The sequence below is a fragment of the Rhineura floridana genome, chromosome 3, assembly GCF_030035675.1.
Source record: "Rhineura floridana isolate rRhiFlo1 chromosome 3, rRhiFlo1.hap2, whole genome shotgun sequence".
Lineage (NCBI taxonomy): Eukaryota > Metazoa > Chordata > Lepidosauria > Squamata > Rhineuridae > Rhineura > Rhineura floridana.
The window spans coordinates 83,894,606-83,908,529 of NC_084482.1; the positions used below are offsets into that span (position 1 = coordinate 83,894,606).

A 13,924-nucleotide genomic window follows, 5' to 3' on the forward strand; every position below is an offset into this window, starting at 1 on the left:
AGTGTAGTGGCAAATTTAGAAGTACAGGAACCCTTAATGATAGTCGTACCACCACCCCTCACATCCCTCACAGCCACGTCCCTTTCAAATATTATGCAACCTTCTATGGTTGTTTTATTTACTGAATTATATTTTATTCAAACCAAGTTTTCAGAGTTTGGACACCAGGAATCCCTGGGGTCCCAAAAAGCTACTGTTTCCTCCTCACCCTCACTTGGCTAGTGGCTTCTATCTCCTTGATCTCCATTAGAGATCAGGTCCTCCTTACAAGTTATTTTCTGCAGATTTTACTACACAGTTAAGTGTGGGTGGATTTAAAAATAATAATTGTGGTATACATGTCTACTCAAAGAAGCAAGTCTCTTTCTTTTTAATGGGGCTTACACCCAGGTATGTGGGTACAGGATTATAGCCTGGGATTTCTTGTGAGGAACGGGCAGAGCAGGGTTCATGGTGAAAGGGCCCCTTCTTCTCATCAACCTGGGAGTAAGCACACTTGAATACAGTTGGGACTTATGCATGCATCTAAACACACAATAATCATGGCAGATTGGTTGAAGCCTGGAGGGGTACTAAGGGGAATAGGGTGTGAAGAAAAAAGCATGTCCTCTCCTATATAAAGATGCATCATTTTGGTTAAAGGAAGTAAAATGTGATGCCTATGATAATAAGCACCAAGTTCCCCTTTGCCGCCATTTTACACCTCCTTCTGTATCTTCACAACAAGTCTGTGGCCAAATGAGCTCCATGGCTGAGTGGTAATTTCAAATCCTTTGCTCAAAAAAAATGCTGTAGTATTTATGAAGTATTAATAAATAACCGCAACAAATGAATCATTGCTTGATTTTAACTATTTAAATTTTGAATTTATCCCAGCATGAGCATCTGAACAGACCTACAGTAACATAACTCCACCCTCCCAACAGAAACATCTAAACTCACACCCAGCTATATGGATTTGCACTGCTCACTCTCTCTTTCCATCCTTGGTTTTCGTCTGAAACAAAACCACACATCCCCTTTTTTGTTTTTTTTAAAGCAAGAGAGAGAAAGTTAGCAATACATTTTCTCTTTCTCTGTTCCAAAAGAGTAAGGTATCGATCTGAGAAGGTTTGTAGTTACCGCTCCCTGCCCCCCCCCAAAGTCCAGGTGCATGGGATTTAATTTGCATTGTCAGAGTTTTCTGATGATCTTCCTACAGTTGTTATTGAGATATACACTTTCCTGATAGTAAGCCCCACTGAACACAGTTGGACTTACTTCTGAGGAAGCATGCATAGGAATGGGCTGTAAGGCTACAATCCATGGCAGATTTACTTAGGAATAGGTCCCCATTGAACAAAGCCTCTCTCTCTCACACACACACACACACACACACACACACTCTCTCTCTCTCTCTTCAGAAAACTCCTCCCTGGGGCAAAAGAAAGGAAGCACTTGCTGGAAGACAACAGCATCTTCAGCATGCAGAGACCCATCCACTGTTCCATACTTCCCTTTACAACTTTTTGTTTTAAAGCAAGTCTCAGTGCGTTCTCCAAATCTTGCTGCTGGCTGTCAGCCTGAGCTTGCAGTGATCATAAGAAAGTAAATTTGGCTTTCCTTTTCTGTAAACTTCTGTCTCTCAGGTCCTTGTGACTTTTCCCCACAACAACAAATGGTGGGAGCCAATCAGTGTGCATGGGAGGATCCATGCTGATTGCTTATTGGCTGTAGTGTCAAGGCCCACCTCTCCCAAGACAACTTGGAAAGGATGTAGCTTTGTGTGTGCAACTTCATTGACTATAGAGACAGAGGGACTCTATGAGGGGGCTGCCTTCAAAAAAGTAGCTGGACTGCATCCTGAAGCTTCCTGTTATAAATACACTCCTGGTAAGGTGTTTGGGAAATGGGGCATATGGCAACAGTTAGAGCTGCTGGGGCGAGGGAAGGGAAGCCAAGAGTTCTTTTCGAGCTTGGATTTAATATGATACAGTGGGAAAATGTTAAAAGTTCTCCTCTAGTTTTAGGCAGGTTTTTACAAGCCCCCAAAGTTCTTCTTTGAATCTGACTAGGGAGAATTTTAGAGATTTTCCTGGGGTTAGTTAACTAGTTTTGCATTGCTGCTGATAGCGAGTTATGATATATTTCTCTTTTTGTAATAAAATTGTTACTTTTTGGTTTTGTATTCATTTTAATTCATTTTATTGTGCAATGCTTTGTAAATTCTGGAGAGAATGCTGTCATAGCAACAGTAGCAGCAGCAGCAGCGAACAATGATCAAAATAATTTCTTGGCTGATTTGTGAAAGTGGAGTGAAATCTCAACTGGCTAGTAAGATGTTCATTATTGGTACTTATGTCATAAAAGGTAATCCTTTTCATGCCTTTCTTTCCAATTTCCCAGTGAATGGAGACTTCAGTGTGAGGCTGGTTCGTGTCTAATGTTTTTGTTTTGTTTTTGAAATGGACATGAATTTGTCAGTAAAGTTTTCTGAGTTCAGTGCATACTATTTTTCTTTACAACATTCAGAAACTCTGGTTCAGCAGAGTAGAAAACAACAGAGAGAGGAATCCTGTTTTCTTTTAGGTACTGAAAATTAACTGGTTTACAAAATACTTCCAAGCGGGATTTTTCTTCTGTGATTGTTGTTCTGTGAATCTCCTTGAACCTCACGCTGATGCTGAATCAATTGGTGGATATAGAAAAGTGCTCATTCCACTTAAAACAAATTATTGTCATTATCACATTAGAAAATTGTGATGAGGAGGTTGTGTATGTGTGTATCCCATGCTATTTTACAAATGGGTTTTATCTTCATTCATCTAGCATCAGTTCATACAGCCTAAAACAGGCTAATGCTGTGAAGACATTATCAGGAGAGGTCAATCCCCTTTCTTGGAATATCTTGTCAACACAGCTGGTCATACTGTCATGAATATGATGCAAAGGGGAGGATGAGTACCAATTGACAATAGGTATTTTGAATTCAGCCCCAGCTGTAAAAATATGTGGTGACAAACTATTTTAGTATTACTGTTTGTGGTTTCTTTCATTACATTCATTGCTGAACTTTGATCCCTCTGTCCTCTTTCCCAGGTCGTCCCATTCCACCTACATCCTCGTCTAGCCTTCTCCCATCCGCTCAGCTGCCCAGTTCCCATAATCCACCACCAGTTAGCTGCCAGATGCCCTTGCTAGACAGCAATACTTCCCATCAGATCATGGATACCAACCCTGATGAGGAGTTCTCCCCAAATTCATACCTGCTAAGAGCATGCTCAGGGCCACAGCAGACTTCCAGCAGTGGTAAGGAAATGTTATACATGTGGCATTTGATTATAAAATTCTTAGCAGTTTCTACTTGTCATGTGTCTAGTGTCTAAAACATGAACATTATGAGAAATGGGGGAAGACACACGTTTGTCACTTTGAAAAAATGAATTTTTGAGAACATTATTAGATTAATGTTTCATATTTTGATAAATAAATATTCATTTGATATTTTGTTGACAAAATTGTATTTTATAGTGTTTCTTCTAAATTTATGAAATTGAATCCATGAATGTGTCTTATTGACAAAAATCCCCATGTATGGTTTGTACTTGTTTGTAGGAGAAATATATTCAAGGGGGTTTACATAGCTCTGCATTTTTATAGAATAATACATTGGCTTTTAAAATGCAATATGTTAAGCTGGTCCTGCTGTTGCATTTCTTACTATCCTCATATCAGTGTTATAATAATCCTAACATTCCAGTCTTTAAGCAATGGTGATGCCCTTTGAAATTGACTTCTGGCTTATAAAACATTTAGATTGTATTTTTAAATGAGGAAGTAGGCTCTGTTTTGCATGATGGTTTTTGCAAAAGATCCTTTCTACTCAGAGTTTAGGTGTTGTAAAACCAATGTGGAACACTTGGAAAAACTAGAATCAGTTGGTTTTCAGGCAGGAGCATAAAAAAAGTAGGACATTTAAATCAACAGACTTTGGTAGTCTGTGATACTTCACTTGAGTGGTTTATAGATTGGTTTAGTTTAGTTACTCATTCCCATAGTCAGTATCATTTTAGATTCTATGTAAGGTCTTCGGGAATTCTGCCATTTCATATCAACTCCTTTTTTCCTTTTTTTTAAAAGTTATTTTGATTATCCCAGTTTTCTTGTTATGGTACCTTTAAAGTAGTGCACATACCTGATATAGTGTGCTATTCGCATATCACAATACTTAATGGTCATGAAAATCTATAACTAGTAAATAAAAGAAATATTTTACTTGTGTTTTTGTCTTAATACATATCACAGTAAGCAGTATGATCAGCATTTGTGAGCTGTAAAAGTAGAAGAATGTACTAGAGGCAGAATCTACCCCCATTGTACTTTAGAAAAAAGCAGATGTAGATGAGACCACAAAACAGTGTGACTTTCTTAAGATGTCCACCATTAATGAGAATGAGAAGTTGGTATCTGAAGTTGTTATTGTAAGCATGCTTACATGAAGTTTAAAGTTTCACCAATTGAGGGTCTCATGAGGTGTTATAAGAACATCAGAAAAGTCCTGCTGGATTATCTAGTTTGGCATCCTGCTTCCTACAGTAGCCATCTAGGTGCTTCCGGGGAGCCCACAAACAGAACATGAAAGCAATAACATTCTTCCATTGTTGCTCCCCAAAAACTGGTACTCAGAGGCATAGTGGCTTGTCTGCAGCTATCATGACTAATAGTAAATACTAGACTTTTGCTCCATCAATTTCTTCAATCCGACTGTGGCCTTCATCATATTTTGTGGCTGTGTGAAGAAATGCTTCCTTGTACCAGTCCCAAATCTCCTGCCAATCAATTTCAGTGGATGACCCTGAGTTGTCATTTTATGAGAGAAACATTGCTTCCCCTTTAGCACTTCTGTGCCATATAAATGTTTCTAAACCCCTACCATGTTCACCTATAGTTGCTTTTTTTCTAACCTAAAAGCTCTATATTTGAAATATGACAATCAGAAATTTAGTAATTGATTGATTACAGAAATTCATGTGCTGCCCTTAAATAAAATTCTTAGAGTGGTATACAGTAAAATTCAGTTAAAATACAATTTGACTAAAATATCAAGATAAAATAGAAGTACGCTATGCATTCGTGAACATTGTATTGTAAATGGACTATAGCTAAACGTCAAGAAGACTAAAGTAATGACAACAGAAGGCTTAAGTAACTTTAAAGTTGACAATGAGGACATTGAACTTTTCAACGATTATCAATACTTTAGCACAGTCATTAACAAAATGGAGACAATGGTCAAGAAATTCGATGCTGATGACCCTGCCGCCATCTTGGTTGATGGTAGGGATGTGCGCATGTAGCACGCTTGCATGCCATCAGCCAAGATGGTGGTGGAGGCTTCAGCCCCTTAGGGAAACCTTGGCCACCATCTTGGTTAATGGCAGAGCATGCAGCCGCTAAAGACAGGAGAGACAGGTGGGGCATGCATGTGTGTGTATGCACTCACTGAGACCTGGGGCGGGCTGGTGCCCAAGGGTCCCGGCATTCCTGGTGCCAGCCCTGGACCTGAACTTACAAGATCTGAACAAGCTGGTTTATAACAGATGCTATTGCTGGTTGTTGATTCATAGGGTCGCCCTAAGTCGTAATCGACTTGAAGGCAACAATACATCATACGTAAATTGTGCTTGCTGGAATAACTGTAAACACACTACTATTAAGGCAGTCTTGTGGCATGTTAAATACTTACAATTTTATTACGTCACAGGCTTTCATGAACTACTGTCTACTTCATCAAATACATGAAGTCTTATCCTGAGTTACAGATACAATTGCATGATTGGCGAGGGGACCATGTAAACAGTGAGATCAGAGGAAAATGGAATGCGGAAGCTACAGTTATAATTATGTTATTAACAATGGCCATTGGTGATAACACAAAATCCTGCTATTGGTATGTCAATTAACATATGTAGTGTTATAAAAAGTGTCTACGGGGTCTCTCAAATCCACATGCTTATCAAGCATGTCCAACAATTTAATGCAGTAGGAGCTGGGGTAAGAATGGGAGAGATTATACAGCCATTAGTTAAGCTGCCATTTATTATTGCAAGTATTTTATTTCTTTCAAATTTTGGATCAACATGGGTTATGATCTATGTTGTTACACATGCTTTGTGTCATCTTTCATATCTGTCTGTCCCTGTTTCTTTTTTGTTGCTACCAGTCTTAATGTTGGTTGGTTCTCATGAGGTGGGGTTGTTCAGTAGAATGTGTGGTACGATTATGTTGTTGGAGAGTTATTATAGGAAAATAGTTTTAGAACGCCTAGGGTGAGAGCCTGCACTGATACAAAACTGGATTCCTTCTATGTGAGAGTTCGGAGGAGAGTATTTGATTATCAGGGTGTGTGTGGCATGAGCCCATTAGTACTACAGACATGTGAAGTGTCAGTTATTCTTCTATGGTCGGCAGTGATTCTTTGCAAGGATATGAATATATGCGTATGTGAGTTGGAGTATTATTGAGTGTGAGTGATTTAGGTATGAGCGGTAAATGGGTAGTACATATATTTTATGAGGTATGAATGGTTATAACAGTTGCACGAATAGATAGTGAGAGTGATATTGTGTGAGCGGTTGGGTGAATAGTGTGTTTTATGTTGGTTGGGAGTTTGTATCATACTCTCTAGTACTTTCCCCTTATCTTAGTTACATAGATATAGTTATTATGTATTTATGTATTTGAATTTTTCTGTATCCAAATAAATAATCAGAAATTGGGTTTATTGTACGTCTATGTATTTTGATTTTCCTCACTGTAAGCCACTTCAAGATCTATAAATTGACTAAAATAAATAGACAGGTGGACAGTACAACAGGCTTAACCATGTTGTCCAGATCATAAACGTTTCTGCCAGTCTGCTTGCAGCGTAACCTGCTAATGTGATCTCATGATTTGTGATGTTATACTAAGGCACTGCAGTGGTCTGAACTCATGGTTTGCATTGAACTACAGCACATCTTACAATCAAGTTATTAACACTTTAAAAAAACATTCTAAATGCCATGCTGGTTTGTGTTTCCTAGCAGTATTACTTTGACACATTCTTCCTTTTCAGAATGGAACATGAAATATTTCATATACATTGCGAGTTTTTTGCTTCTCATTTTTAAAGTAGGTTAACTATGAAGGCTTTATGGAAGCTAGAGGTTCATCTTTACAAGCCCCTCTTCCACCCAGCCAACCAATGCCCTAGAGGTCGGGGGCAATCCTCAGGGATCCAGTTAACACCTGAGGCCCTGTCTGATATTCAGGAGGCTCTTATTGAGGCCCTGTCTACTGATCTCCTGACTCCTGCTTCTGCACACCTCCTGACTTATGACCCGAGACCTGTGGCTACCAAATTGGCCACCAGAGCAGTTACAGTGCCTAGCACAAATCTAGGGACCCAACAGTTTTCATCAGACTCAGCTTCAGAGACCACCCTTCAAACCACTTGGCACTGTTCCTCTTCTTCTCTTGTCTTTCAAGGTGCTTTTTCTAGTGGCAATCACATCCACTAAATGCATCTTGGAGATGAATGTGTTATCAGTGGCAAAACATCTTTGCATTTTTCATGAGGACAAGGCCATTTTGCGAACAGATCCTTCGTTTGTGCCAAAGTGAATCTGACTTTTCATCGCCAACAAGAACTTGTCCTGCCATCCTTTTGAGCGAAGCCGTTCCATCCACGGAAGAAGGCTTGACGTTAGAAGGGAGTTAAAGGTCTACATCAATCGAACTAAGGCTTTTAAACTTAGCGACTCACTGCTTGTATCTTTTCATCCTGTGTCCTTGGGAAAAAGAGTATCTAACTCCACCTTGTCTTGTTGGTTGAGAGCCTGCATCAAATTAGCTTATGATGCTTTACAGATACCTGTTCCCAAAATTATAACTGCACATTCAACATGGTCAGCTGCAACACAGCTATATTTTCTGTTAATGCCCCACTGTTGGAGATCTGCAGGGTGGCTGCTTGGTCTTCTCCCAACATGTTTGCAACTCCCTATAAGATAAGCTGCCTTTGGTCGACAGGTTCTGCAACATGTGATTATGTCCTGAGTCGCCTGAGCCACATTACCACCCCCCCCGGTCTAGGTGGGAACTGCTTGGGTATATCCCACTTGATGCACTGTAATCCAGGAGGAAGGAGATTTTGGTCCTTACCTGAAATAAATTTCTCCTGGATGATAGCCCATCAAGCCCACCTCAATGTGGCTGTTCTAATCCATTTGAACCATGCTAGTGACCATGCTAGTAAACCATGCATAGGTTTGTTTTATGTGGATCCATTGTTCCATGAGTTTTCTTTCAATATAATTCACTTGGTTGAACCGTTTTTCATGTAGTCTCAGTGTTTTTTCTTATGTCTCAGGGGAGTCGGTCTTCGATTGTTTGGAACCTATCTGTTGCCTTATTTTTCCCTGTGAGAGTGTTGTTAGGTTTGTAGTTTACGACTTGTCGCAAAATGACTGGGGGATCACATAGTTGAGGTAACCTATTCCTCACAATTCAGCTGTTTTTTTCTGCCTATGGTGCTAGGTGGTGCCCTATACTCATTTGATGGACTATCGTCCAGAAGAAATTTATTTCAGGTAAGAACCAAAGTTCACTTCTCTCTCCTGCAGCTTCCCACACTCCCTCAAAATCAGCTCTTGGGGGTTGGATTTTGTGGTGCATGAGGGGAAGGGAGGAAATGGAAGTGCCACTGCACTAGCAGAACTCCACTGACACTACTGTGGATGCAACTGTATTTTTGATGATCTAGTGAGTTTGTAGTATTGAGACTTTTTTTGTAGATGTACAAAAGTACTGCAGCAATTGTGCCTAGGTAAATTAGTAAGAATGCATGCAGCTTACAGGCTGCTTTTCAAACTATCAAAATAGTTTATGCTGATATGGATTAACATGCTGTTAAACAAAGTTTGCATTTTATCCCATTGGTTTCCATCCTTAAAGAGTCCATATTCATTATTATTATGAATACAAGTACAGGAATACAAGTATCTGGCACAGTTGCAGATTAAAAATTTTTATTAGATTTTGAAATTCAAATATGAGGTCTGTCATGTTTACTAGCACACTTTCCTTGTTTGTTTGTTTGTTTTCCCTTTAACAGATAGAGTTGTGATGTGCAGGGTTAAAATACTGTAAGTATGAAATAAGTTGATCACATTGTTTTTAGTAAAGTATCACTTAGACAGATGAGTGATGCTTCTTGACGAAATGTATACTTACATTTGTGTTAACCCTCACAATTAGATATTAACTCCTAAATTGATTTATGTTGAGTTTTTCCTCATATATATGGAAAATTCATATGCATAAAAATATGTAATCAAATTTCTCATCAAATGAGCAATCCATTGTTGATATTATGAAGGCCTTTAATCTTCAATAACTCTTTATTAGAACTCATCAGAGCTTCTAGTTTGAGATAAATTAGATTATAGCACTCTTTAAAAGACATTACATCATTGGGGTGATTGGTTTATCATTTAGAGTAGTGACATCAATCATAACTAGCATAACCACACAGCAGATGAGTTCAACCTTTTTACTGCAGAACAATGGCATTGTAATTGCTCAAAACCAGGATTAAAATAAAACAGAAAATGTACTTTATTCAAATTCAATGTCAACTTAATGAAAAATATTATTAAAAATTGTGTTTGGGAAAATTTGAAATAATTCAAGTATGTAGAAATTAATAATATGTAGAATTTCTCATTATTCCTTGGTTTCAGGCCCAACTGGACACAGGGACTTTTATTGTCAGTCAAATTGCAAAATGGGGGATGAGCTGATGATTTTCAGTTGGATCATGAGTGGGGATGGATGGGTTAAATCTTCCTCCATATCTGCCGCAGTCCTGGTAAAATTTGTCCCTCATTTCTAGTATGATTTTTAAAAAAGAGAGAGACGTTGTTGCTAATCATGCAGTAAAAGTAATATCCAGTTTGGCCCTCAGTTGCAATTTGTATGTAGTTAATATATGCTGATTTTAAACACATAATTTTATTTTATCAATAAATATTTTGTTTAGCAAAACTGCAAAAAATCCAACTTATGTGAGCGCTAAAATATATATGAGACGTTGCAATGACATTATCCTGGTTGTTGTGTTTTTGGACAGAATAGGAATAGGTACTGATGCCGAAATCTGGAATCCCATGTCCAATTCACTTTATTGAAAGGAACACTCCATACATAAAAACCATGAACACAAAGAGTGGTGCCCTCCGCTCAGGTGAATATGAAAAGAAAATCATTTGTAAAAGCTCTTTGTAAATATCCTCTGCTAGTCTCAGGATGTAAACATGTACATGTTTTTCTTTTTCATATAAATGTGTTAGAAAGAAGAATCTTGTCTATTTATCTGTCTGTACCTCTCTCTGTTTATCTATTCCAATTCTGAACATTTATTTATTTATTAACTTTATACCCCACCCTTCCTCTCAAAGGGAGACCAGGGTGGCAAATAAATGATAAATTACTCAAAACATCTTAAAAACAAAGCATCTTTAAAAAGTCTTAAAAACAAAACATCTTTTAAAAATGTTTTTTTAAAAAAATTCCAATTCAGATGCAAACTGGAATAAAGTATCCACTTAAAATACTTGTTGTTAAAAGGTCTCAACGAAGTGCCGAAAAGAAAACAGAGATGGAACCTGTCTAATATTTAAGGGGAGGGAATTCCAAAGGGTAGGTGATGCAATACTAAAGGTCCACTTCCTACATTGTATGGAACAGACTTTCTGATGAGATGGTATCTGCAAGAGGCCCTCGCCTGCAGAGCACAGTGATCAACTGTATGAGGGATGGTATCCTGATCCCAACCTGTATAGCAAGAACCTTGAACTTAGCCTGGTAGCTAATTGGCAGAATATTCCATCTGTTCCTTGAGTACCATCTGGAACACTGGGTTTAGCACCCTAGAGATCTATTCCTTGAGCACCCTCTAGAGCAGGACTGTGCATACGAGCAGGTGTGATTCATAATTACTGGGATCACTAGTGTCAGGGATAAGATTTGCTGTTCATCTCAATTGTGACCTTTCCCTTTCTCCCGTATAAATGATTGACATTTGCTGTTATGGAGAACAGTACAGTGCTGCAATTTGGGATACTATTTGGAAAAAGTACCCTTTATCTTTGATACTGTGTAGTCCATGCATTATTACTGACCAGAATTCCATGAGATGGTGCAATGTTTGCCCACTCATAGAATATATTGAAATACACTGCACATCTAGGGATCCTTGCATATATAAACCTTCTCTCCACACACACTCCACATGTCAGTGATGGGCATTCTTCTAGTTATATAAAATATAGTTGGTTCCTATTGCTAGAAGGGCTTTTCAGAGAACATTTGTTTGCTTTATCCTATGTCTGTCCAGGAGGACTAGTGCAAATTATGTCCAGTCTAGCCATCATTTTTATACATTATTTAAAGCACATGTAGGTACCATTCTCTTATGAATATTGTCATAAATATATTACTTGCTTTCAGTTACGGAGGTTTGCTTTGAAAATTTTCATGAAAACTTTAATGAAATGGATTTTGAAGTAAACTAACAGGTTGCTCTTCATGTTTACAGCAAGGAGACTCTTTGAGTTGTTAATAATACAGATGAAAGAGAGAAACTGCCACTTTTTTTTGCTACCTTGCTTTGGAATGTCACACCTAGCAAATACAATTCTTGCATTAAAGTCTTATATTTTTATTCTCACAAAATAAATCAAACATTTGACTCATTAGTGTCATACTGGTTTGATTGAACTGTATTCTGTCATCTGATCCCCACTTATACTTGCTGTGTTTGCACAAACCCATAGTTAATAGTTTACCATGAAGGTAGAGATCAGTCCTGCTTCACTCATCCCCTAACATGACCAACAAATTAAAATCCCTGGCCTAGCATCACATATGAACTGTGATTTATTGTTGGGTTCCCAATCATGGTTTATATGAGTGAAACAAACCATGATCTTCAAACATAACACCAAGCCAACAATCATGGCTTGTTTTTCATGTTGCTGGAAGTGTGAAGCAGGAGTAATCTCTGCATTCACAGTAACTGTGTTACTAACTATATTTTACCAGACTGTATGAAAATGGCCACTATGTTTATAATATAGAATAAGCTACGAGTCTTTTCAAATTACAAATAAAATAAATTCTTGTGAAAGAGGAAGCAGTATTGAATTATAGCAGAAGTAGTGTATTATGAACACTATGCTGTAAAAGGATCTATAATTTTAACATTAACAATACTAACACTGTCCTAAAGGAGCCATATTTTGTTGTTTTGTGTTGTGTTTTTATTTCATCCCTCTTGGTGGTTCTCTCATACTTTTCTAAAAGAGCTTAAAACATTCTGTTTTATGACCTTCTGCAATCTGTGTTTACAGAAATGGGTATCTCTAGTATCCAGCAGTATAATTTAAAGCCCTATAACAAATCATTAAAAATGGAATCCCACTGATATAGAATGGAGTCTCCTGCAGATGGCTGAGTCTCGCCCCTTTTTGAATGGGAAAAGTGGTTTCTGTATTTTTCAGCTTACGTGGTAGAAAATACAGTTGCAACAACAAGAATCCTGAATCCTTAGCTTTTTCCCCCCTTTGGCACAATAAAAGCATTGACTTCAAGTTATTGAAGGGACTAAATAAAAGGGTTTGGGCAACTCATTAGGTAGCACCTTCATCTCTTTGCCAGGAGGACATTGGTTTAAGCTGCAGATAAGAAACCTAGGCATGCGTATCCATCCCAGCTTGACTTCAGTAGCTGCTGGATCGCTAGAGGAACTTTTCTTCTGTATTAAAATGGATTCAGTAGTAAGGGCATTAAAGATCCCTTGGCATTTTTCAAAATAGAGTGAGCTGGTCATTTTTTAAAAAAAATAAAAAAAATAAAATCCCTGGAAATACATTTTGGCTTGACAGCTCCGGGCCTTTATCATCAAAGACCCCCCTACTGCCATCCATATGGATGCACATCTCATGGAAAGTCAATAGATTCTGAAGTAATGCCAACATGCTCCTGCTGAAGCCCTGGTTGCTCTGTGGAATACGGAGATGACCCGGGCTGTAAACACGATCGCTCCTGCACGCCCTCTCCTGTGTAGAGCTCATACAGCTCCATGGTATACTCCAGAGCTGAGAGCGATGAAGCAAGATAGGAGGCGGCTTGAGCGGAAATGGAGACGAACTCCCGACGGATACAATTATGCGCTGGTTAGTGCTTCGACTAAGCTCTATGTAGGAGCAGTGAAGGCAGCTAAAAAACATCATTTTGCTGCCACTATTAAATCATCTCTTTGCCGCCCAACGGAGCTCTTTCGAGTTGTCCGGGGGCTTCTCCATTCAAACCCTCCGGACACGGTGGAATCATCGGAGGCCCTCTGTAATCAGTTTGCTGATCACTTCCAGAATAAGATCTCATGTATCCGCCAGGACCTAGACTCTCAAGTTATAGCAGTAGATCCTAGTGAGATGTCCGGAGCACAGTCTTGTCCTGTTTTGTTGGATGAGCTTCAGTTGGTTCAACTCGAGGACGTGGACATGGTGCTTGGACAGGTACGTGCAACCACTTCGGTACTGGATCCTTGCCCCTCCTGGCTGATAAAAACTAGCAGGAATGGAACAGGTAGCTGGGCCAAGGAAGTGATAAATGCCTCTTTACGAGAGGGAGTGGTCCTGGGCTGTCTGAAAGAGGCAGTGGTGAGACCACTCCTGAAAAAGCCTTCCTTGGACCCAGACAATTTTAACAGCTACAGGCCAGTGGCGAATGTTCCATTCCTGGGCAAGGTCTTGGAACGGGTGGTTGCTGGCCAGCTCCAGGCGCTATTGGATGAAACTGATTATCTAGATCCATTTCAATTGGGTTTTAGGCCCGGTTT

General features: G+C 38.9%; 1 protein-coding gene across 13 annotated transcripts in view; it reads left to right on the forward strand.

Annotated features, from left to right (window-relative positions):
• Nucleotides 1-13,924, forward strand: part of LOC133380132 (teneurin-2) — a 995,941-nt gene that overhangs the window by 436,079 nt on the left and 545,938 nt on the right. For 12 of the 13 annotated variants that reach the window (XM_061616787.1, XM_061616792.1, XM_061616791.1 and 9 more), the window contains one exon: nucleotides 3,079-3,288. The exons of the other annotated variant lie outside the window; for it this stretch is intronic. In XM_061616787.1, coding sequence (XP_061472771.1) covers nucleotides 3,168-3,288 — 121 coding nt within the window. In that variant the 5' untranslated portion in view covers nucleotides 3,079-3,167. The remainder of the gene's footprint in view (nucleotides 1-3,078; nucleotides 3,289-13,924) is intronic. 13 annotated transcript variants of the gene reach the window in all.